Raw genomic sequence first — 26,307 nt, 5'->3', positions numbered from 1 at the left:
GCTGGCTAAACACTCCCCCGCCCCATGATCTCTCCACTTGAAGTAAAACCCCCATTGTTTAAGGATCTAATCATCCACTTCAGGGTAAGGCTGGAGTTTCCCTCCCTTTGTCCTTGGCTCCACCAGACAGTAAGTGGAACAAGCCTCTGGGGTATAAGAATCAAATCTCTAACTTTCGCCCCTTTGGCAGTCACCTCTTCCATAAAGCCTTCCTTGCTTACATGTTCCTGTGGGCTACCCACCTAGTTGTTCACCAGCACACTCTGAGCTTTCTCAGAGGAGAAAAACCATCTCCCAGCTGGAAACCTACTCAGGGCCAGGCACCTCCTATCCACTCGACTCATCCCAGAATGAGTGGGTGCTAGGAGGGCAGGACGCTCAATCTAGTTGGTGCTCAATTGTTTGTTGAATTCAGTTATAAAAACATTTGAGTCTTAAAGGTGATCCAATGAGGTAATACACCACGTTGAGTAAAGCCACCCATGGCTTTGCTCCTTACCATCTCTGTGACCTTCGGGGAAGTTCCTCAAGAAGTTAACGAGATAATGGTCACAAAGCACTTAGCCCAGGGATGACCAATAATTATCATCACCTCTGGTCATCTCCAGCACTGCTGCCTTCCTCCAGAGCCTAACCCCTCAGTCCCCCACATTCAAGAGGCAAGGCTGCAAGATACGAAGCCATCTCACTGCCACTTCCCCGCCCACCTGCGGGGGTTGGGGGGCAGTCCAGTGAAGGGGGTGTGTCCACGTGTTAGGCCCTCCTGCTGGCTGGACTAGAAAGTCACACTCAACAGAAAACGGACCTGGAAACCTACCTAGTTCTGGGTTCCCAATTTCTCGCCTAGCCCTCCCCCCTTTAACCTACCCCCTGTAACTCTGTTTTGAAGACTCTGCTGTTTAAAACAAACCACATCAGTTATAGTCATGGGGATGTAAAGTTCAGCATAGAAAATATAATCAATAATATTGTAATAACGACATATGGTATAAGATGGGTATGAGATTTACTGGGATATATAAATAGTAAGTTATACATCTGATCACTGGGGTGTACACGTGAAACTAATACATATTGTATGTCAGCTGTAATTGGAAAATAAATGATTAGAGATCCTTCAAAAATGAAAACTTAAAAATAATTAGACAAAATAAACCACAGCAGTTAGGCAATTCTTTTCCTTTTCCAGTTTTTGTGTCACTGGATGCCGATAACGGACACTGGGGGTGCGGTTCCAGCCTGAGGGGGCCGACGAGCCGACGGCGCTGCAGCTCCGCGAGAGCGAACGTGCCCTGCCTGTTGGAGGAGACGAAAATTGTGTGACTCACCGGTGTGCAACTGTCAGGGGCCCGACTGGAGGTGTGGGGACCCCCATGTTAGGAAACCTCAACTCTTGTAAAACACACAAAATCTGAAGCCCAGGTCAAGGGCTCAACCCAGGTCATCCACCTGGCTTGTCAGCCCACAACCTGGGCTAACACATCTTTGGGTTCCAGGCCAAGGGTAAGTATATCACTTATCACTTCAGCAAGATATTAGGCCCAATTCCTTTCTCTGATGTTAAGCAGCTACCAAATCCACAGGGAGCAAAGGCTTTCTGTGACCCCTCAGGTCATGCCAACATCTGATTTCCTTCAGCAGGCTTGGGCTGCCTCTCCAAATAAACGTCATTCCAAACAAACATCCTGGCCTCCAAAGGCCCTAGTAACTAAGGTTTGTATACTTGACAGCAAAGCTGGCCATGAATGCAGATTCCCTCATCCCATAACACCCTCTCTGGAAACACAGGGGTGGTGGCACCTGGAACATGAGTTCGGCTGGGCTCCCACTCAGGGTATGACTTGTGGCTGGCTGGTAGGAACTATTAGGAATTATCAAGCATCTTCAAAAACTGACAAAGCAAAGCTAGAATCCATCACCGAGGAATCTTTAATATTAGATAATTTTTCTGAAACAAGCAATTGGACAGAGTTGCTTGGAGTACAGCTTTGTTTGGAAATAAGAAAAGAGCTATTTGGTAGCCATCAGAACCAAGGCCCCTACTAAAGACCACTGTCTCCTGAAAAAATCAGAAGGCTATTGCCTTCTACCTCAAGTCGAAGTGTGTGTCTAAATTCTACTGTCTTACATTTCGTTTAGGCAGTTTTTATAGGGCACTTTCACAACCCCTTGTAATTCCCAAAAACCTCAGTAAGATAAAGATGATACTTTCTATTTTATGGCTAATAAAACCCAGAGAGGGAACATAACCTGCCTGAGGTCACATAGCCAGTAAAACACAGAAAAGGGACTCAATCCGAGACAGTCCACAAGGTACCATCCCTTTCAGGGGAATCCCAGTGCATTTCCATTCATTGTCGCAAACCACCGAGACCACCCAGCCTCGATTCAACCACTGCTCTGAAACCTACAGCCCAGATCGCTGGGGCGTTCCTTCATGGTGCTGGGGACCCACGTGTTCACTGCCTACAGCTAGAGTCAGAGCCACGACAGCAGGTCTAACGGAAAAGCTGCCGAGGAATCAGGACACACAGGAAGGGAGCCTGAAGAACTCCCTCCTTCCTGGGCCCCCAGTTGCCGCCTACACTTCTCGGCTCCCCTCCCCAGCAGGATCCCCAGGACGGTCATCCACACCACCCCGGCTCTCAAAGTATGCTCTGGAGCTCGGGGGTCCATGGAGCTGAACCGTTCATAACACTAGGACGTTATCTGTCTTTTCCTCTTCCATTCTCTCGGAAGTGTGCTGTGGAGCTTTCCAGAAGTTCCGCAGAGGGGAAGGTGGCACCAGGTTATCATGCAGAAGCGAATATGAGAATCCAGCTGGATATTAACGCAGATATTACAGAGACTTGCAAAACTATAAAATAGTGCCATTCTACTTGCTAAATACTTGTTTCTGAAAATAAATTTTTCATAAATTATGATGGTTATGTGGGCATGTAGACAACCTACTATTATTGATAGTCACTTGAAAGGAACACTTAAAACACTTCTCAGGTTTAAACTTCTAACACTGCAAGCACCCACAGATAAAACCTAACACAAAAGCTCTCTGGAATCCCTGGTTTCAAGGGTGTATGTAACACAGTCTTCAGACCGAGAACTAAGAACCACTGGTCTATTCTCTCACTGTCTCCAAGTCTTTCACTCCCTCTCAAACCTACTCGAGTGAACGGTTCTCCCCACTGTGTGCCACCAAAACTGCTCACAGGCACCAAGGACTTCCCAGTTAAGCCCAACGGCCCAGGCCCATCCTCAGCACTCACTGACCCACTGGCAGGTATGCCAGAGCCGATCACCTCCCCCCTTCGGTCTTCTCTTCACCTGCCGAGGACACTGACCAGCTCTCCAATCTGATCCTTTTCTTCCCCCAACCCCAATGTTAGATGGCCCAGGGCTCAGTCTTTCTTTGAAATCTCTACACTCACAGCGGTCGGTGCTTGGCCACCTCTCAACTTGCATCATCAGGCCAGGTCTCTCCCCTGAGCCCCACCCCTGTACGTTGATTCTAAGTAGCCCCTCCAAACTTCCGGATGACGAAAACCCAACTTCCTCCAATCGGACCTGTTCCTGCTAACGTTTCCGCCATCTCATTTAATGGCAACAAACCTTCCAATGGTTTCCAAGGCCAAAACCTGCACATTATCCTTAAGTCCTCTCTTATACTCAATCCTACTGGGAATCCTGTTGGCTGACTTCAAAATTCACCCCAAATTCAATCACCATGTCCCCTGCTCCGTTGCTCACAGCCATTACCTCTCAGCTGGGTTACTACAGGGGCCTCTCATCTCAGCCCCCATGATTTACTTTTAGCGTGGAAATCGTTGACCCCTTTGAAATATCAGATAATCACATAACTGAATACACACCCATGTCTTTCGTCTTTCCCAAGAATAAGAGCCTAGATCCTTCCGATGGCCTATCTGGCCTATTCTAGTCGACACTGAGTTACCTCTCTAGCCTTTCTCCCTACACTTTCCGCTCTGCTCTCTGTAGAGCCTTCGAGCCTTCCCGCTGGCTGCTCCCTCAGTCTAGAATGCTTCCCCCGAAAATCCCTTTGCCTTGCTCCCTCCCCCCCTAACCTCTGCGCAAGTGTCACTGTCTGAAGGAGACCCACCCTGATCTCTTTTGCTTAAAAACACACCCCCACCCGCAGCATTTTGATCTCCCTTACCCTGGTCTACACCCCTCCCAGCACTTAGCACTTTCTAACCTATTGCCTATGTTTGTCTGTCTCCCTAGTAAGATGTTTCCACAACTGCAAGAATTTTTGCCTATCTGGTTCACCAATGTATCTTGTGTGTCTAAAACGGTCCCTGCCAAAGAGTTTCCCAATAAATATGCTGAATCAATATATGGAATCAGACTTTCTATCTATAAAGCCTGGTGGGAGGGAAGGTGCTTGGACTCCATGGGTCCTCCCGACATCAGCCAGGCAGAGAGTTCACTTACACCACAACTGACTACAAACTTCCAGCACAGGCTCAGCTCCTGGTCACACAGACCTGGGCCCAGGCCCAGAATTCTAGGTTTCGGGCTGGGCCAGGGCAGGAGGGGCTGCAGCCAAATAGGCACCAAAAGACCAAGTGTGGTACCATCCTTGCTAGCAGTCAGAGCCTCGGACACGATGTCGCTAACCTCTCCTCCTCTCAAGGGCACCTAGTTCCCCCTGCAGGAATCACTCCTGGTTAGCTAAAACTCTGTCCTGCAAAACCGTACCCATTCCAATGGTGGGTGTCCAAATGCAAGCTGTGGTCTCAGTTCGTTGTGACAACTCATTAAGAATCCTAACCCAAGTTCAGGTCCCTCTGCCAATGACCACCTTCTTCCAACTCTGGGGCAAACTAAAATTCTAAGAGGTTCTCTCCCCCGCCTCTGCCGCCCCCATCCCCCCGCCCCCAGCCAAATGAGAAAAGATGGAAAAGATGAGATGGGAAATGGAGCATGAGATACAACGAAAACACTCTCTAGCCATCCCTTCTGGAGACTCTAATGTGGTTATTAGCCCAAACCTAGCTCTAGGAAATACCATTCTCTTACCCATTGGGTAGTAGGATGCCCAACTGGCCTGGCATCTGGAAGGTACTCAATAAACGTTTGGGCAATGGGAGAAACAAACCAAGCGGGCCACTCTAGAATAAATTCGCTGAGAACACTCCAGATGTAACCAGGCTCAACTCAGCATGAACCAACTCCAACCAGAAATCTGAGGGTGATGACAGGAAAGGCAGGGACCAAGAACCCACCCAGGTGATCTAGGGTGGTGTATGTGATGTGCTGAGGCCGCTTCCTTGTGAGTGACCATTGGGACCAGGCCCACTTCCCTCTCCTCATCTCAAGGCTTTAGCGACATGTAAGAGCAGCTTATTTCCAGCTTGCCATATTATTAAGAAAAAAGGGGAGAGGAGGGAAGGGCATGAGTGAGATGCACCTGCCTCTAATTTAGAAGGATATTGAGTAAATGACTTAATGACACAGGGTTAGAAAGGAGAAATAAAATGGTGAAAATACCTAGCAAATATGGTGATCAATGTTCTCTCCCCCATCCCCACCACCCACAAAACAAGGCTGGAGATTTCTGTCAAGAAAAAGAACTCAAACCTGACCAGCACACTGGCCAGCCTTTGTATCCACTGCCACTAGTCTCCGTATCTATTACTTTCTTCTACGCCCACATCCAGTCAGTTGTCTTGCCAATTCTCTGCCCCGACGATCAAGGCACTCCTCTATCCTCAGTGATGCTCAGTTTCAGGTTCAACAGCATCCCTTACTAGTGTGAATAAAATCGATCTAACTGGTCTCCAAGTCTCCAGTCTTTTGTTCAATTCAATTTGTACACGCTGAAGTTCTTAATGCTGCAATGTTCTGCTCTGGTCCACAGATGGCTCCCAAAGTTGCTAAGTCAAGGTCAAATTCCAGGGCCCCAGGTTTCACCTAAATTCTGACCTCATTTCCCTGGCTCACGCCTGAGGCTCTGTGCAACTTGAACTCGCCGTTCCTGGTATGCATTTTGGATTTCCTGCCTCAGCTCTGCCCTCACTGTCCTGTCTGGTCCCTGTTCTGCCTGACTACATTCTTCACTAGCCCAAATTGGTGAAGTCTCTCAACTGTGCTAGGGTCCATCTGGCTTCAGGTCAGAGGCTAGACCTGGAATGCTCCTCGTCTCCACTTCCCTACTCACATCTCTGGGCACCACCCCTTGAAAGGTATTTTTCCTTAATATTCCTTCTCCTTTGCTGCAAAGCAACTATGATAAATACAGAGCAATGTTTCTCTCCCCAACTAAGCTGCAGAATTTGCGAGGATGGGGCAAGTTTCTGATATTGCTTACCATTGTTACCCCAGAGCCAAGCACAATACCTGACAAGTGAAAGCCTGCAACAAACCTGGGCACTAATTTAAACAAGCAAAGACTTTCAAATAAGAATATTCACTCACACACTGTTTATAGTGTCTAAAAATGGCGAAACAATCCGATATCTAAAGTAGGAAAATGGCTACATTGTGATTCATATACTCGAATGCCGATTACTGAAAGCCATACTTTCAAAGTATGACACGAGGAAATGCTCATGTTAGGGCTGGAAACAAAACTGCGCCTGACTACGGCATGATCTGACTACGTAGAACTGGATGTGCGAGTGCGGGGGATACCATCAGGGACAGTGTTTATCCTCTGAAACAACTGCCCGTGCCTTTTCCGCACACTTGCTACAGCAAGCATTAATTAATTGATGAGAAAATGCGTTTCCAGACTACTCAGCCCAAATGCAACTGCACTCAGCAAACTTCTCTAGACATTCCAACCCTTCCTCAAATAATCCCGCGCATCTCCAGCTTAGGATGTGGGGACTCTTTGATAACTTGGTTCTCTTTAATCCTGCATTTCCCAACTCCGTGGGGCCCACCCCAGGGCCCAGGGGGAGAAATCCAGTCCAGGAAGACTGCATGCACAACAAAAAGAGTACACTCACCTAGTTCAAAAACACCCAAGATGCTTTGCCCTGAATTTTAAGCAGCACATGTGACCCGGTCCATTCTGGTTTCAAGTTCAAAGGCATCAGGCCGGTCCTGTGGGTTAGCAGCTAACATATCTTTCAAGAGCTGCTTGATCCCCTCAGACATGGAAGTCCTGCGTTTCTGGGGGATGTGCAACTCCATCTTTGGGTTTTCTAGCAGCGCCTCGCCAACAGGGACGATCTCAGTGCCCTGTTTGATATAGGTCCCCAGGAGCTCCTTCTTGGTCTCAGAGTCAATGAAAGTGATTCTTTCTATCATTGCCCAGATGATAATGCCCAGGGCAAAGATGTCAGCCTTGGCTGTGTAGTGTCCCTCCCAGACTTCAGGGGCCATGTAGAAGTCTGAGCCGCAGGCTGAGGACAGCCAGTACTTATTCACATTCACATTTTTGTTGTCTTGATTGCCCTCTTTGCCTCGGGGGGCCAGCCCAGCACAGACCTTGCTTAGTCCAAAGTCTGCCACCTTGAGGATGGGGGTGCCAGACCTTTCCGTGATAAGGATGTTGTCTGGCTTTAGGTCCCTGTGCACGATGTGGTTTTTGTGCAGGAAGGCAATGGCGCTCGTGAGCTGTAGCATGAAGCTTTTGTTGGTGGCTTGGTCGGGCCTCCGGGACAGGACGTACTGATTCAGGTCTCCACCTTCACAGAACTCCATGACAAACCAGAGATAACAGGGCTCCTCGGCATAACCCAGGATCCTTTCTCCTAAATCAAAGGAAGACCGGAAAGAGCTTGAGTGAGCGGGGCACATTCACACCACCTTTAGGCTACAGGAATGCAGTACATTCAAGTTAAGAGTGACAGTGGTGACAACTGGTCCAATCCAAGAGGATCGGCACCATTAGCACAAGCCAACTCTACACAGGCCAGCCCATCTCTACTCGCACAGGGAAGTCGGAAGATAACAAGACACAGCACGATGGCTTAGGGTGCCTGGGTTCCAACTCTGGTTTACTGCTGACTAGGTGGACAGCCAGGAGGCAACTTAGTTTGCCTTTACAAGTTTCAACTTCTTCTTTACCTGTAAATGGCCATGTGTAACCACCTACAGGGCGCCTGCACTGGCACATGACATTCAACTTAATATTCACCACCTAAGGAGACGGGAGGAAACATCCCCGACTTACACAATGAAGAACCTGAGGCTCACGCAAACTTAAGTTTGACCGTGGAACCACTGCACTCTGTACACTGTCTCCAAATAGGCAGAACCACACCTCCCGTATCTCTCAGGGCTGCGGCTGAGACAAGGCAAAGCACCCAAGAAGCCTGTCGAATGTCTCTTGCTCCATGCTGAACAAATGACCTTCCCTCCTCTCTTTCTTTCCTGACCTGCATGATGATTCTGGTCAATGCATCTAGAACAACACTACAAATTTGTTTATTCCAGAGGCACATTCCAATTCATCGGTGTTTTCTGTTAGCCCACTGTATGCCTAGCACAGTGAGGGCACAACACGCCCATCTCTATGAAGCTTAATTTAGAGGAGATAACTGGTATCTACAATAGCAACTATGGAAGCTGTGTATCTACATCGAGGTCATTTTATGAACAGTGAAAGGTGGGTAGGAGTTGCCAGATCTAAAGAAATCAGAAGGGAAAGGACTTAGGTTACCAATAAAGGACAGGCAGTACACGTTGGCAGGGAGAAGAAAGAAGGGAACTCTAGGCTGAGATGGGATGGATTAACGGAACAAAGGAACAAACAGACGGGACGTGTAAATACAAGTCTGGTGGGAACAGTGGGGTCCAAGGGAGATAAATGTATAGGTGGAATCAAACTGTGTTGCCTTGAAACTCTAGCTCTATCTTTCTAAGTCTTTCCCTTTGAACCACAGAAGCTCCAGGAAAGCAGGGGACTGGCATCTACATTCTTCAGAGAGCAATTCATGGCATACTGCATGCCTATGTGAAGTTATTTGGTGACTACCACTGCCCCCAAAGGCTCCACCCAGGGAGACAGAGGTCTTGCCTAGTTGATGGCTGGGCCCACCCTAGGTGGTCACATGGATCATTCGTGACTACGCCAGGGCCCAGAGACAAGTCCTCTGATTGCCATTATGGTGTCTCCATCCTACCAAAATTGAGGGCTGAGCATCCTCATACACCCACTCCTGGAGGGTTCTTTTTTTTACCTGTCATTTTCTCTACTTTATTATAAAGAAAACTGGTGATCCAGATGCCCCCCACTTCCAACCTGCATGGCCCTGAAATTACCAAGGCACAGAGTCTACCAAACCCAGTGGTGGTCTGAGAGTTCGAGGTTAAGGCAGTAACATGGACGAGACAAAACCCTTAGGTTTCTGACCATGACCCAACAGGCCTCATTTCCCCTGTCATTATATAATTTGTTCATCTGTATTACTCACAATCAAAGCAATACAGGTAGAACCAGTTTAGGGCAGATTTTTTTTTTAATCAGTCATTCCCCATCTCATAATGTTCTTCTTTCTAGGTCATCAGCTCCGGCGGGCTGAGGTTCTTTGTCTAAAACACTACAAAATGAAGTGGTGATGTGAATCCGGAATCAATCTAGACTCCAGAACAAAGACTCATAAACAGGAGACCAAGAAATGTCTGCTGGTGGTAGAGCCAGAAAGGAAACGATTAAAAAGCCATCAGATCCCGTCTGCAAAGGGTACATCAGCAAACAGTGCAACTTTTTCGCTGCAACAGCGGGGAAAGAGAGGGTGGGGAATGATGACTACTTTATGTACAAAGTTGGGAACTATGGCAACTGAAGTAAAATGAAAACAAGTCTGCAAAACAGACGACAATGTAAGTCCAGGTTATGAGAATACAGGGAAAGAAACCGGGTAAAAAAGCGCCCCATGTCAGTGAGTGGGTGGGGCAGATGGACCTCGGGACTGAAGAGCTGGCTCTGGGGAAGTGAGCTAAGCTCGGGGGACACTACAGGAGGGGGCTGTTTATTGCGAGGAAACGCCATTCTCAGAACCAGACAGCGCATCCGTGAGCAAGACAGAATGGAAAACTGCGGGTGTGCCTACTTGTCCTGGAGATAAAAAGGATTTCTTTGCACAGGTGTATTTCACGAGAAGCTGCGGCAGGTGTTCACGGGAACCCTCAGCTGCCCACTAAGAAACCTGAGCAGCACGTCAGAATTCTAGTCCTTTCCTTCAAGCAGACTGCCTACCTGGGCCTTTGACTTACTCGCAGGGAGATGGAGGAAGGGGATTTGGTACTCGACTGACTTCTCTTGAGAAGCAGGCCAAACTGAAGAACAGGAGGAGCACAGACAAGAAGGCAAGGAGTCCCATGGGCTTACTGAATGGTTTCCTAGTTCAAAGGGAACACTGGGAGACTGAGGCATAGTGGCTGGAACTCTGGGCAAGTCCTTGACCCTCTCTGAGCCTCAGTCTTGTAATCTACCAAAGGAGAATGACACCTGCCCCACATATTTCTGTGAGTTAGGTCACAGGCATGAAATACGTTTTACCAAGTGCAAGATACTTTGAGGGCATCACATTCTGACTGTTACTCATATCACTGTTCCTACTGGACCGCAGCCGAGTCCTAGGATGGCACTGAGTTAAGAACCCCAGTGCTGCAGGCCATGTATTAATAAGCAAAAGGTGAAACAGATCAGAAAGTGAAGGTGGATGATTACACGTCCCATTTCTCAGGCTGTCATAGACAAAACCCATGTTGCCCCCAGGCCGGGCTGCTCTCTTTTATTTTGTTTGTTTGGGTGATCCCTATCTAAAAAACACCCCTCCCCAAATCTGAATGTGTACTTTAGTGCTCAGCTTGAATGCCGGCCTACTAACCCTGCCGGGCCACCCAGGGACCTCCCTTCTTCTGAGCAGCGGAGGCACTAGTCTTACACTTTACCAAGGTAACTGCACTGGAGAAGGGAAAATGGCCGGACTTTTAGGGATTACCAAACACTGGTTCTGAAATGATACTAATTCCTAGAGACCCTAAATGTCACTTGGGCTCATCAGTCCAAGTAGGGGCTCTCAGGGGCTCCCAGGGGCCCATGAAGCCTTGGCTCCAGTCCATCTCAGCGGACCCGGTGGGTCCCTGAGCTGGCCTGAGGTGATTCCCCCAGTTTCAGGATCTATAACCGGAATAGACTCATGCAGAATCCCCAAAAGAAATGTACAGTTTTTTGAACTGATAGAAAAAAAAAATAAACTTTACTTAGGGTCTAAAATTACCTTGTTCGGTATACTGACAGTTCTAAAAGATTACTGAGTTAAAAATCTGGCTTCCCGGAGGGGTAGAAAACAGTGAGGATGTTACTTGGAGGAGTTGAGGGTGAGGAGTTGAGGCAGATTAACCTTTGAGAGCTCCTGAGTTCCGGGCACGATTTTAAAGGCCCATTACGTGCGCTGTCTCCTCTCACTGGACACTGTTTAGAAAGATTAAGCGACTTGCCCAAGACCACTGCCATGAGTGAACGGTACCGTAGGACATGAGCCTCCACAGCCAAATCTCTTCCACCAGACTGCGCTCTCTTCCCAGGTCACAGGGGCTAAGAAATGCACTTCACTTAAAGAGAGGCAGATCCACCTTCAGGATGGTTTTATCACCTTTCCCCCAAGTCCCATAGCCAGGAGACCATGAAATGAACTCTGGACTTCAAAACATATCCTATGCCAAAGGAAAATAAAAAGCAAATAAAACATACCCTATGCCAAACTTCATGGGGAGAAAGAGGAAATTGGGGGCGGGGAACCAAATAGGTGTCTCACAATGATGAGATCTCATTACTCATGTGGATAATAAATGTTGAAGTCTCCCCAAAATGTGGCCTCTCTATGTAGAAACTCGAGGCCAGCACACTCAGCATAAGAGTAAGTCAGTATGCGCTATATAGAAAGGCAGGCACCTCTGAGAAAGGGATTTGAAACATCCAGGATTTTGTAAACCTACTCCCAAGGGATTTCCATGCTCCAGTGCATTCCACCAAAACACTTCCTGAGAACACAGTGCTTGTCAGATACCAGATATGCGATGACTTAAGAGGTGGTCCCTGCCTTGTAAAGGTCTATGGTCATTAAAGCAGACTGGCCACAGCTTTGAGAACAAGCAACAGCGTGCTGTCCTGCCTGAGGAACAGAGAAAGGAGGCAAGGATGAGAGCAAAGCAGGCGGAGCGCCACGGCAAGCATGGTCCTTGAGCTGCGTCTCCCAGGGTGAAGCGTGTGAGCACAGAGTACAGAGGGATGTGAGCTTCCAGCAAAGGACCCAAACCATCTGGGGTAATCACAGGGCACAGGCAGTCGGGGAGAGGCACATGTGAGGCTGGGGACGAGGACGCTGAAGTCAGGTCATAAGAAATGGTGTCTGGCAGACACAAGGATTGGAAGTTCAACTCTAAGAAACTGGAAGTAACTGAAGTTCTTGATCTATTTTAGAAAGATATACTGCTCATCGAACCTAAGCCATCGATTTTAAGACATAACCATTTAAGTAAGATCTACAGGCTGCTGACAACACCACGGTATGCCATTGACTAAGTTCAGTTCTGACTTCAGAGACGTTATGTGAAAGAGCATGTCTGAGAATTGATGAAACAAGAGCCCCCTGGAGGCACGAGGAGTTGGGGATGGAAGACGGACTGGTGGCCAAGAGACTCATCAGGAGGGTTAGAAAGCCAGAGTCAGACTGGCAAGGGAGGGGGTGAGAAGGAGATGGGAGGAAGAGGTCTTGGAGGGTTGGAATCCACAGAACTTAGTAACTTATCACATGTCCTGTGTGACAGAGAGGCAGAATCCAGAGGGTACTCCAGCCAGTACTCTTTTCTTACCCCAACCCCTGTCTAATTAGATGATAATTCTATCCCCTTTCACAGGTGAGGAAATTGAGCCTCAGATGATTAAATAACTTGCTTAAGGCCTCACAGCCGGTTAGGAGCAGGACCCAGAGTCTCCGCAGCCTGGATTCCTAACTGGGATATTGCCTCTGAGTGCCAGCAGCAGAACTCAACCCTCCCCCTGCCCGAGATGTTTTACTTCCACTTTGTCCTAAGCTCCTTAAGTCCACTCTTATGTACAGGATACTCTCAAGGAATTTAATGCTCACCCAAGCCCCCTGTGCTGATGGTCCAGCCACACAGCGATCAGATTCATTTTTCAGGAGAACACTAATTATGATTTTGATTTAAATATGTGGGGATGCTAGTTCAGGGGATATGGCTCACCAATCTCAGAAACGCTCACTCCATTTGACAACAACAACAAATCCCCCTCAAGCAACTTGTTCTAAGCGAAGAGAACCAGAAAGAAAACAAAAACAAAAACTCCCACCACCAACAGCAAAGGCACACCAAGCAGCAACAACCAGAAAGGGCAGGTATTCCATTTGGCATGGTACAAGCAAAGAGCTGGAAACAACTGTCCAGGAGGAGCTAAAGTTCATTTTACGATTACTACTTGGTTGAATGCTTTAGAAGGCCATATTTTACTTCCATAAAATTTATTTAGGTTAAAAAACACTTCATAAGCAAATTTAATGTGAAGTTTAAAAAAAGAATATAAAATTATGCTGCTGAGGGAAAAGAACTGGAAAGGAAACTAGAAAAATGAAGTCTGAATTGGTCGACTGCAGCCATCCCTGGTTTGGGTTGGTTTTAAGAGCATACACACATCGATACATTTCAAAGTGGCTCAGCTGAGGGTCAGTCCCCAGAAGCTGCTGAAGACGAGGACCATCTCAGCCTGTCTTGGGGGTGGGGGGGATGAGCACACAGACCAGACACTGGGCCGGGCCTCAATGATCTTGGGCTGTCACCACAAGAGGCTGGGCCCAGTGTCAACAGCAGGGTGTGTTCAATGTACTTCCTAAGATTAGTCAAATGTCATTGTGCACTAGAAATGGACCCCTCGGGGTCACTGCCAGGGCAATATACAGTGTTCTGCGGAAGCCAGTTGGCCAGTTCAAAATCTGCAGGCCTAGCAGAAAGGATAGGGAGGCAGCCGCCAGGCCTGGGGTCAACACCATCCCCACGCTTCCACCTCCACGGCTAGGTGGCCCTGGGCAAATGTCCCCAGACCCTATGGATCTGCTTCATCTTCCATACACTGGGATGAGACTCCCACCTCCCCGGGCTGTCGTCAGGCCTGACTGACAGGAAGCATCTCGCACAGCACCTGAGCACCACAGCAGGCCCCTGCTGAGTGCGAATGATGGCGATGTGTCTGACACCACTGGCAGCTGTCCAATACGGTCAGAAGGCAGCATGTCAAGAACAAGGAAACTATACAGTGCATCTGGATGTAAATCCAGAGCCTGACCCTCCACCAGTGTGGTACAAGTTGTTTGATTTGGATGGATCTTTACTTTCTCATGCATAAGAGCAGGTTACACAAGCACCAACTTAAAGTGGAATGGGTTAAAGGAGAGAATAAATATGAAAATACTATGAAAGGTTAGCAATTAATACTTGAACATTCCAGGGATCTTGTCAAAATGCAACTTCCACCGGCCAGGCAGAGTGGGGAGTAGCCCATGGCAGTCCTGGCTCATTTCTCTCTCCGTACTCAACAGGCCTTCCCATGTACCTTAGTCCTCGACTTTCTAGCCAGGATCAGTCCTGATTCACCTTCTTACAGCTCATCCTTCCCTGACCTAAACTTAGTCCGCATTCCTTGCAGCTGTTCCCCCCAGAGCACCTCTCACAGGGGACAGTGAAGTACCATCTGGTGTGATGTGTCCATCTCCTCCAGCAGTCGGGGTGCCCAGAATGGAAAGGATGCCTCTGGGCTTCCCACAGTGTACCTGACATGCAGCACTCAACTGGGTGGAATGAACCAAGGTGAGAGTTGTGAGCTGGGGGGCTTAAAAAAGGAGGAGAGACAGTTCCAGAACAGGGACTGCAGTATATGTAAATTAAAGGCACCCAAATTTGAAAGTCTTTTGGTGTCCCCAAGGACCCTAAAGGCCAAATGAGCTGAAAATAAACTGATGTCTATGAAGAAGCTAAGCTCTTCTTGCAAGTTTATGCTACAAAAGTCCTACCCAAAGGTAATGCCAATTAGCCAAAGCTCTCAATTAAGTAACGGCTGTTGGTATCTAAACTCCCCAATGCACAGAAAGAAGGCAGTTGTTAGCAGGAGAGAAGTCTGCTGGTTGTCCCAAGGCATTCAAGAGAAAATCAGAAAGGAGGAGATAAAGGTCCCTGGCAGCTGAGACATTTAGTGAAGGCACCAAGAGAAATCAACAGTGCCACAAATGCTGATTAATATATGATTAAAAAGAAATAGTAGCCATCAGCTTCTGTGTAAAATATAATTACAATCATTTAACAACCCAGAAAAACAGAACCATTCAGAACCTAAGCCCCCCGGCCCAAGAGTACAGCACAGCTGTTAAGGAACTTGGACTCAATCTAGAATGTGGGCCTTGGTTCCCGGCTGGGCTAGCACTTTCACCCTGGGCCATTTCGCCAGCCTCAGTGCTTCACCTGTGAAACAGGGCTAATCACAGTCCTGCCTTCCAAAGCTTTTGGGGACTGAGTCAGTTAACAGGCACAGAACCTTCAGGACAGCCCTGGCACATCACAATCAGTAAGTTTTAGCTCTTATTAGCAGGGTGACACTGGGACTAAAACCTCCTGACTCCAAGTTGGTACCAGTGCTGCACCGTTTCCCATTAACTTCTAAGGCCCCTAATGCCACCTTTTATCTATGTCACTGTCACCATAGCCAACAATTGCCATCTAGTCCTCTACCTTTCTCTAGGAGATCGCTAAACTCCGAGGCACCAGGCGACAGCAGAGCATTCGAGCTGCTTTCCAGAGGCCTGTGCAGGGGTGGTCTGGTGCCGAGACTAAGGTCTTCCGAGGCATTCAAGGGGCTGGGGGCAGTCTGCAGGCTGTCGAGCAACCCACTGCTCAGACCCCCACCACTCCACACCCAGCTGACCAAGTGTACCTCCATCCCCGTCTCCCCTTGCCTCTACACTCCCAGAGGAAACTTCTACTGTTTTCTAGAACACCCATCACTCGTGACCCTGGGCTGTGGTCATGTGGGCACATCTTTTCTGCCCAAATGAGCCTCTGCATGGCCTCTTATAATACAGTGCCTAGTTCACAGTCATCACTAGGCATTGGTGCAGACAAGACTGTCACCCAAAGGCCCAGATTCCTACCCATGTCAAGCCACCTAAAGGTAACCCGAGAACAACAAACATCAAATAACTGGTAAAGCAGATCTAGTGGTTACCAAGTTCAGTAAGCCAGGTTCCCAGCTTTCCAGGCTGGTTTCATGAGCCTTGAGAGTTTGTTCTGGTTCCGTCTGTTTGTCTGTTTGTTCCTTAGGATCAGTGTGGGATTTAGAGAGGGAACCAGAATTTCTGAGTTTGACAATGAGCTCAGGCTCGCCAGCTGTCTCCTAAGAGGCAGTAATCTTGAACTTTAGTTTTAGGTGCTGTCAGGACAGAGTCCGTTCGCAATGGAAACAAAGAGGTAAAAATGAACTGCTGATGCCTTAACTCCTTTTTGCAAAAAGTATTTAAAGTTCAATAGACACCAACTCATCAACCAAATAATTTACAGGATTGCTGGTTTTAAAGAGCCTGGGGGCTGGTCTGAATGCTACCCCTAACTCCTTCGGGGCAAGTCCGGTGCCTTGTATGGGCTTTCGCTTCCTTCCCTGGGAAACAGAGGGCCAGATCAGACAGCAAAGACCTGACTCCGGAGCTACTGACTCTGGAGCTCCTGTGGTCTGCATGATGCTCTGGGTAGGACCTGTCTGGTGTGTGTTCAGAGAGAAAGAAAGGACAGAGACGGACGTCTATTAAATGCAGTCACGTCTATTAAATGCAGTCGCAGAAGACCAAGAACCGCACTAAGAAGTTTCCCCTTTCTCTTGGATATTGGATTATTTATATGTCAAATAATCTGTGAAGTCTATGAAAACGCCTTGGAGAATTCACTACAGAGCTGACGATGATGGAGGGAAAAACACTACTTCCTATTTGGCCCAACTGTGAAATAAATTATTCCACCTTTTTCTGTCTTCCCTACCCATCCAACTCGGTCCTAGACTGCCTTCTTTCAAGCCCATCTCCTCTGCCAACTTCTGATTCCTGTTAATTCAGTACAAAGCCCTTGTTAATGAGCCAATTTGCTTTTTCCTCCTGTGACCTTGATTAGCATTTCAGTCTTCTACAGGTCCTCAAACTTTTCCAAACCATTCATTACCAACGGCGAGAAGACAGTCTGAGAATAAAGTGAAGTGCTTACAAAATACAGGAGAGCTATTGGGCTTCAGTAAAAGTATAGGCCTACCTCATTTTATCGCGCTTCACAGACTTTTTTTTTTTAAACCAACTGAAGGCCCTCCACTAGCAAAAAAGATTTTGACTGACTTTATTGTGGTGGTCTGGAACCAAACCTGCAGTATCTCCAAGGTATGCCTATAGGTGGATCTGATTCAATTGTGACTTTAAGGCAGATTAACACTTTTGGTCTGTTTCAAGATTATCCTAATTTGCCCAAGATGGGGGGAGGGGGGAGGTGGCTACAAAGGATCTATTTAATAACAGGGCTGAATCGGATTATCTCTAAGATTCCCTCCAGCTCTAACGTTTCCGAATCATATCAGTACGCTGTAAAGTCAGCACCCTGGGGGCAGATTAAGACCGCTAAACTCTGGAAGCTGAAGCCCAGAAAAAGGAGTAATTTGGGTCTTTGTTCTCTACTTTAATATTCATAGCAAAAAAAATAGTTTTCCACTTTAATATTAATGGCAACCCACCCATGCCTATTTACCACTTTCTAAAGTCACACTTGACATGTACATTTCAATGTTAGTTTCATAAGTGGAGCACTAAAGAGTAAAGCCATCACCTCCACCTCCCCAGCCCAGAACATTGCCTGACCCGTAACAGAGGGTAAAATATTTAAGACTCTAAACTACCGAAAAGGACATATTCAAGTATGTGACCTAAAGCAAAACCTTTAGTTCTCTAGGCCTGTTTTAGTGCACAAAGGAAGGAAGAAAATACCAATGTTTCTGTCAACTTGGTGTCCTGACAACACAGGAAATAGGATGTGTTCCATGGTTGAACCCGTCTGGGAAACTCGAACAAGAGCACTGTGAATCTCAAAGGAGATGATGGTAGAAGACTCGGAATAGAGCCTGAACGTACTGAGGCTGTGAGTTCCTCCTCATCTGGAGCCTTCACTGGCACTCGCAGGCCGACACAGGTGCCCTTGTCTTGGGGATAAAGCAATGCTCCCACAGGTTTGAAACTGCTTGTCCCAGGCTCACGCAGTCAGTTTAGACAAGCCAGGACTAAAATTGAGTCTAACTCCAAAGCCCACTGTTTCCTGTGGAGTTGGAACAAATCCCACAGGTGGGGAAAGTTTTAACAGTATTATTGACTGTTGAACAAGGGCTAGAACTGCACAGGCCCACTCACACACTGATTTTTTTCAACACATACTGTAAATGTACTTTTCCTTCCTTACCCTGGGAGAAATGTAGATTTTCTTAACATTTTCTTTTCTCTAGCTGACCTTACTGTAATCACACCATATATAATACGCATACAAAATACACGTCAAGCGACTATGTTATCAGCAGGGCTTCTGGTCAGCAGCAAGCTATTAGTAGTTAAGTTTGGGGAGGGTCAAAAGCTACACGCAGATTTTAGGCTGTGTTGTGGGGGTGAGGTCAGTGCCCCCATTCCCTGCGTTGTTCAAGGGTCAATTGTATTTATACGAAGGGAGAGAAAAAACTTCACACCCAGGTTGTAGTTTCAAGGCTGGCATCAATGAACTGAGAGCAGAAGGGGATTGCTGAGCAAAGCAAATTCTCACATCCCGAGGCAGTCAGGTACACTGAGGTCCAGACCATTCATTAACCACAGTCGAGGTCAGTGCAGGACAGTCTGAGAAAGAAGTGAAGAGCTTGTAAAATACAGGTGAGCTAAAAAAGAATATCTACCAGAAAGTCTTTTCAAAACAAAACACTGCGGGGAGGGTGAGCTTTTCAGGATAGATGGGGTAGGGGTGGGCATAAGAAGCAAAAAGGACTCTAGATAATATTCATCATGTTCCCCAACTCACTGTGGAACACTGACTTGAAATGGGACAGGGGGTTCTCTTAGGCTGTTTGCCGGCTCTTCAAGTCAGGCAAAAGCTCCAAACAAAATGCCTTTTCCAACTCCACCCCAAATCCTACCATTCTTAAAGGTCAGCTCTAGTTCATCCGGGGGTAGGAAAGGCACCATTACCCCACTGGAAAGGACCTAGGCCTCGAATCAAGACAAATTTGGGTTCGTATCACTTGATCTATAAAAAGTGTAAGGAAACCAGGAGTACAACACAACTTCCTTTATAAGGTGATTAACTTTCATCGAATTATATTTGTTCACATTGAATCCTTAATTTCTCCATTTACAGAGGGGAGAACTGACTTTTAAAATTATTACCTGAAGTCACTTCTGGAAGACATCTATGACATAGCTGGGACTCATATTAACAGCCCCTCCCCTGAAAAAGTCCACTCAGACCCTCCCAGGCCACTGGCCCTCTCCTCTCTGAACAAATCCTTGGCTTCCTTCAGCAGGTACAAGATACGTGAGACCTGAAGACTCAGGACGAACACACTCTGTAACTGCGATGAAAACTGGGAAACTAGGGTTAGCAGTGCCGAGGACCGCAAAGCCCCCCTGGGCTCTCTGGTTTTATTTCCCATAAATAAAACCACTTCCATGCCAGCCTCAGAGGATTAAGAGATAAAGAATGTAAAGTGGAGGGAAAAGATGTTAGGTATTGTTATGTGACAGCTCCGGGCCCACCTGTGGGGTTATTATTCGGCAGGCCCCAGAGGAGGCAGCCAGAAAACCGACAGTTTGCTTGACTGCCCCGGGATGAAGCGCTGGTGGTCTCAGGAGAAAAGACTAGGAAGCAAGAGTCTGGCGGGTGGAGTTGGGGGAGGGGGCTGTGAGGATATTTGGAACCAGACAGGGAGGGAGACCGGGTAGGTCCAGTAAAGTTGTTTTTTTCTTTTTGTTTGCTTTGGGAGGGAAAGGAAAGAGGCCCTAGAGAGTGAGGGGGCTTCCACCAACCCAGAACCCAACCCCCTCCTCTCCTCGACCAATTTTAGTTCGTTAATAATGGCTCACACATATTGAGCAATTAATAAGACAATAGTTAGAATTTAGCGAGCGCTTGGTATGAAAATACCAGGTAACGTTTGCTAAGGACTCATCCTAGGTCCAAAACTGAGACCAGGGCCCCAATGCCTGGGCTTCGGAAAGGAGGGTGTGTCTGGGCCCAAGGTGACAGGACCAGGGCCTAGCGGTCCCGCGACCACTTTGGGTCGAGCAGTCCACAGCAGTGGTTAAGGCCCTACGCGCGAGTGGAATGGCCCGCGGGGGTCCTACCTTTGAGCGAAGTCTCTACCAGGCGCAGGTAAAGCTGAGAGCTCTTGTTGCCGTGGCTCATGCGCTGGGCTAGCCCGTTGCGCTGCAGGACACACTCCTCAAACTGCACCACGTTCTGGTGGCGCCGCTTGAGGCTAGTCAGGGCCCAGAATTCCGCCAGGGCCAGCTCCACGTTTTCTGGGGCGTCGCAGCGGATCTTCTTGACCGCCACCCGGGCCCCGCTTCGCCCGGCCACTGCCTCGTAAACCACGCCGTAGCTGCCGCGCCCGATCTCCGCCAACAGGCTGTAGCGCGGCGGCGCGGACTCGCCGCCGTCCTCTGGCCGCCGCCGCGCCAGGTAGGCCTCGCCGGGGGCCTCGGCCGCCACCGGATCCATGGCCTGGGCCGCAGCCGCCGGCCTCAGCTTCGCGCCGGGCGCCCGCGGCACTGGGCTTCGCCTTTTCCGCTCGTGGCTTTGTGTACCTCTGCGGGCGCCGTCCTCCTTCCCCGTTTCCATGGCTGCGGGCGGTGGGGGGAGCAGCAACGGCGCTGCCCGGGCCCCCCCTGCCTCATCCCTCCGTCCAGCCCCGGGACGCGGAGGAGCGGGAGCTTGAATTGTGATCTGCGAGTGAAAGAATCGGTTAAACGACCAGGCCGAGGCGGGCAGGCCAGGAGCGCCGGCCAGAGCGCCCCACCTCCTCCGGCCTCCGCGGCCCCTTTAAGACCGAAGCTACCGCTGCTGAAACACAGGGAGGGGAGGGGAAAGCGGGAAAGACGAAACCACAGACGGTGGCTCTGAGGGGAACCGGAAAGAAAAGTAACACCCCCCACACACCTTCCCAGTTAAATTATCGTACAGGACTTGTAAAAACAGGGACTACCATCTTCACCATTTATGAAAATCTCCCTAAGACGCAATCTGCCTGTGGAAATCTTTTTTCCCGCCTGGGTCCTGCAGGGATTCCCCCTCTCTGCGTCCCGCCTAGCGTTTTCCAGCGTGTAAACCGTCCGTTGAAGTAAGTCCGAGCGAAGCACAGCGGAAGGACCCAAGTCCCCGAGGGTGGCGTGTGGAGAGTTCGCTTAAAGCCTCGGCGTTCCAGGGCGCGCCAAACCCTCGGCCCAGCCGCCCTTCCCAAGGGCCCGACGCGGGAGGGGTAGCTGTAGCTTCGGCGCTTACTTTTAAGCCGCAGACAGCACCCGTACCTACCTGGCCTGAGCCCCTCCACTTCCGGGCGCCGGGACTGGGCAGCCTTCGGTATGGCGCAGCGCGAGCGGCCGTGGCCCGCGCCCGGCGTGTGCCGGAACTTGCCGCTTCACAGGACGTAGCAGCTGCGCGCGCCGGGCCGAACCCGGCGTCCAGACACCCGCGGCTCTCCGCGTGTTCGCGCCAGCTGGTCCCTTTACATAACCTCTTTATATAAACGGCACCTCCCGCGGGCACTCGGGCCAGCGGGGGCTCCTGGTGGCCCATTCCCCGGAGGCGGGTCGAGGACCGAATCGCCAGGGTTCTGCCCAGGTCGACGGAGCAGCCGCAGACCGCGCCCAATCACAGGCGAGAACACCCAAAGTACAAAAAGTAGGCGCCAAATTCCCTCGATCCGCTGCGACCGCGGGTCTCCACTGCCGCCTACGCTCCGCAGCCTCCTCTCCTCTCCTCCTCTGTGCTGCGTGAGGGGAACTGCACGCACTTGGTGCCCAATAAATACTGATTGGTTAAACGGATTGTCGGTTTGATTGATTCCAAGCTCGTTCCTGGGAACCGCCCGGATTAACACCCTGCCTCCAATTAGCCCCTGGACGTTGGGTAAATATTTCTCAGATCCAAGCCTCATTTTCCACTTCTGCAAAATAGATAGACTGAGCCTTACCTCCCAGGGTTGCATGGGTTTTTAAAAAAATATTTAGTTCATTCCTTTGTACCCCAATGCCTAATAAATAAATGCCCAGTATTTGTTAACTGAATCTGCAGATACTTACTGAATTCCTACGTGTTGGGCGCCCTGCTACGTTGCTGGGGAAAGAGCAGCGAACAACAGTTTTTTTGTTTGTTTGTTTGTTTTTTACCTTAGTTGAGGTTCGGTGCCACGGGAGTTAAATCCTGTAGGTCACCTTGAGCGTGGTAATAAACTTGAGTTGGATTCACTGAGGTTCCATAGTTAAGGCACTTAAAGTAGGGCAGGGTTTTGCACACAAGTTAGATATGATTAAAAATACAGGATAACTTTTGACAATAAGAGAAGACAATGGAGAAGTGAACTAGAGAGTGCCTAGGGGTTGGGGACAGGACACTTCTGGTAGTGTGGTCACTTAAAGACTGTAACTCTTTTTATATGTAAAATTGCAAGAATTTTACTTATTCTTGAATATGTGTAAATTGCAAGAATGGTGAAGAATTCTCATATACTTTTCAACCAGAATAACGTTGTTCTATTTTGCTGCAATTTCATTATCATGTCCTGTGTGTGAAAGAGTAAGACAGGAATTTGTTTTCTCAATCATTTTAGAGTGAGTTTCAGACATATCTCTTTCTCACCATATATTCTGTGTATATTTCCTGGGAACAAGGACATTCTTGTGGCTAACCTCAGTAAAACGATCAAAATCAAGGCCTTTAATAATGATATGATTCTTTTATTTAATATAGCTTCCATATTTAAAGTTTACTCGTTGTTCCAACAATGTCCCAAAGACCCAATTTGTGATCACTTGCTGCATTTAGACCCAAATTGGGATCACCTGTCTCTTTAGCTTCCATTAATATGGAAAGGAACTTAGTTCCTTAGCCCTTCTTTGTCTTTCATGACCTTGATATTTTTGAAGAGTACTGGAGAGTTGTTTTGCAGATGTCCCTAAATTTGGATCTCTGATCTTTTCTCTTGATTAGATTATGAGGAAAGGTTATATTAGATTATATTAGGTTATGCATTTTGTCACAGATACCACAAAACGTTGTGTTGTAAATGCCTCTCAGTGGGAGCCCCCATGGCATTGGTTTGCCCCAAGGTCAGTGAGGTTAACTTGGATCATTGGATTAAGGTGGTGTCTGCCATGGTACACCACAGAAAAGTTATTTTTTCCTTGTAATTTAGCATCTTGTAGGAAAATATTTTGAGACTATCATGTTCTTCACCAGAGTCTTACCCATTGGTTTTAGCATTTATTGATGATTCTTGCCTGAATCAATTATTATTATATTATGGTTGAAAAATGGTGATTGAAAGGCCTCTGTATTAGTCTGTTACGGCTGCCATAAGAAAATACTGCAGACTGGTGAGACATCCAGTCTCACAGTTCTGGGGACTAGATGCCCCAGATCAAAGTGTTGGTAGGTTTGGTGTCTCCTGAGACCGCTCTCCTTGGCCTTCAGATGTCCTGCCTGCTGACTGTCCTCACGAGACCTTTCCTGGGATATCTTTTCCTCTTGAAGTACAAAGTCATATTGGATTAGGAGCCCACCCTAATGGGCTTATTTGAACTTAATCTCTTTAAAGATCTTGTCTCCAAGTATGTTACATTCTAAGGCACACAAGGCGGGTGAATTCAACATGCAAATTTGGGTAGAAGCAGGGCGGGGACAGTCACAATTCAGTCTTAACAGTCTCTTTGGAATATGACGTCCAGGCTAAGACCTGAAGCCAGCCACGCCAAAACTGGTAGAAAGGCATTTCAGAAAGAGAATGAGCACAGAAACTGAGAGACAGGAACAAGACAGATGCGAAGCTTCAGCCAGTTGATGAGAGTGTAAAATTGTACAACCACTTTGAGGAAAAGAGTTTGGCAGTTTTTTATGCAGCTACCAGAGCCCAGCAATTCCATGCCTTGGTATTTACCCCAGAGAAATGAAAACTTACATTCACAAGTACACTTGCATAACAATGCTCATAGTGGCTTCTCCCGCAAGAGTCCCCAACTGGAACCACGCCCATGTTTATCAACAATAAGTGGATAACCAGGTTGTGGTATTCCTTATACTATGAAATGCTGCTTGGGGCGGGGTAGGGGCTGTGGGGGAATAAAGCATCCAAGCAACAACACAGATCAGTCAAAATAATTACGCTGAATGAAGTAAGTCAGGCATAGAAGTGTTCATTCTTGCAAACAATTCTTGAAAATGCAAACCAGCTTGTAGTGACATGGAGCACGGCAGTAGTTGGTGGAAGGTGGGATGTAGAGGTACAGGAGGGAATTTTTCGGGGTGATAGATACGCTCATCATCTAGAAATCATCTTGTGCTAACAGTTTCAAGGGGGGGCATATGATAAAACACATTAAATTGTATACATTATACAGGTGTAGTTTAGTACATTCATTTTACAGCTTTACCACAAGAAAAGTAAAAAAAAGGGAGAAAAAGAGCACATACAAGTCTGCTATTACAAAGTGAAGCAACACTGATCGTGGTGGCAGAAATCACAGGAAGGGTTGTCTTTGGGGTGAGAATTGGCCACCAAGGGACACAAGGGAATTTTCTGGGTGATGGGATTTTATTGCATGTAAATTATACTGCAATCAACTCGATTGAAAAGGCGGAAAAGCATAACCCTGCTGCTGGGGGACACCCATCTCTTCACTTGGAGCTTTGAAGGACCAGAGGCTGCGTGGCGCGCAGGTAGAGCTGGCCACAGTCTAATCGCTGGCCCTGCGGGTAGAGCAAGGCCAGTAGGGTCTCTGTTCCCGTTAGTTTCCTGACTTGAGATTTTAAGAGAGATGGGTCTGAAGTCCCAGGAGAACCCAAGGTGTGGTAATGTTCCTGTGTGCTGCCCGAAGGACCAGGTTACTGCAAAATCTGTTGACGGCTTGGCGGATTTTGTTTTTTGGTTTTGTTTTTTCTTAAATTCTAGCAGTAACCTGTTTTTCTTATTATGGCTAATCGCCAACTTTTACTCAGGTTTTTTGTCTGTCCGGCACAGAAAGGAACAAAGAATTCCCATGCCAACCCTGGGATGTAGTTACTGTGTTAGCTCCAGGGTACAGGGAGCTTACACAGATGGAGTTTGAACTGAGACCCCTCCCCACCCCCAGGCGTTCCACACCTCCTCACCCTGCTCAGCCCTTCCCGAGAGAAGCGTTTTCAACAACCTGCCTGCCTCCGTATCCCTGGCATCTCAAACGTGCTGGGCGCTTGGCTGGAACTCGATATTTCGTGACAGAAGGAGGAGGAAAAAGGGAAGGGCAGCAGTGAGGTTTGAGGCCCTTCCAGTAGGCCCCTGCCTCGGAGGGACGGACAGAGACGATAAGACAGAATGAGATTATAGGGTTCCAAATCACATTAGTGTCATAAGAGACGATAAAGCGGGTTAAGGGACAGATAGCAAGGGACTGTGTCTGTTTTAGAATGGTTTGGAAAACCTCGCTAAGAAGGTGATCTTTGAGCAGAAGACCTGACGAAGTAAAAGAATCAGCCAAAGGCAGATTTACCAGAAGAGCAGTTCGCGTCAGAGGAGAGAGCAAGTGCAAAGGCCCTGAGATGGGAGTCTGCGAGGAGGCCAATGTGGCTGGAGACAGGGAATGGGGAGGAGCCGTGGGAAATGAGGAAAGAGATGGGAGCATGGGGGACTGACCGTCAAGAGGCAGGGACTTGTGGGCCACGGGGAGGACTTTGGATTTGCCCACCATTTGCAATATTTCAAGCACCGTGGTCAGCGGTGTATTTGGTGAGAGGTGACACTCAAGTAGGACACTATCTTAAGGATTGTCACAGAGGGAGAAGGCAGAATGGTAATGCTCCTTCCCATCCTCCTAATTCAGGGGGTGAGGACAGCCTTGGGGATGGTTCCCCGGGAAAGCAGGGGGGGACTGCAGAAGGAGAGACACTGGGAGAGGGGACTGGGACAGCTCCGATGCGCAGAGTGAAAGGTTGGCAGGAAATGAGGAGGCAGGGCTGGTGGTGGCATGTGGCTGTGCCATGTGAAATGGCAGGGGCAGCCGGGGAGCTGAGAGGGGT

At 48.3% G+C, this 26,307-nt stretch overlaps 1 protein-coding gene across 2 annotated transcripts in view; it reads right to left on the bottom strand.

Annotated features, from left to right (window-relative positions):
• STK35 (serine/threonine kinase 35) overlaps nt 1-21,997 on the bottom strand; it is a 42,207-nt gene extending 20,210 nt beyond the window's left edge. The window contains exons 1-3 of one of the 2 annotated variants that reach the window (XM_037044300.1): nt 21,571-21,997; nt 20,385-20,985; nt 6,975-7,724 (exon numbers count right to left, since the gene is read on the bottom strand). In XM_037044300.1, coding sequence (XP_036900195.1) covers nt 7,012-7,724; nt 20,385-20,985; nt 21,571-21,834 — 1,578 coding nt within the window. In that variant the 5' untranslated portion in view covers nt 21,835-21,997 and the 3' untranslated portion in view covers nt 6,975-7,011. Of the gene's footprint in view, nt 1-6,974; nt 7,725-20,384; nt 20,986-21,253; nt 21,531-21,570 lie in introns of those variants that run through there. The other variant, XM_037044301.1, reaches the window with a different exon arrangement.
• Nucleotides 21,998-26,307: the final 4,310 nt, after the last annotated feature.

Source organism: Sturnira hondurensis, unplaced genomic scaffold (assembly GCF_014824575.4).
Source record: "Sturnira hondurensis isolate 20B ecotype Veracruz unplaced genomic scaffold, ASM1482457v3 Scaffold0004136, whole genome shotgun sequence".
NCBI classification, from domain to species: domain Eukaryota; kingdom Metazoa; phylum Chordata; class Mammalia; order Chiroptera; family Phyllostomidae; genus Sturnira; species Sturnira hondurensis.
Note: the sequence above shows the minus strand (reverse complement) of the source record. Positions and strands in the feature narration are given on the sequence as shown.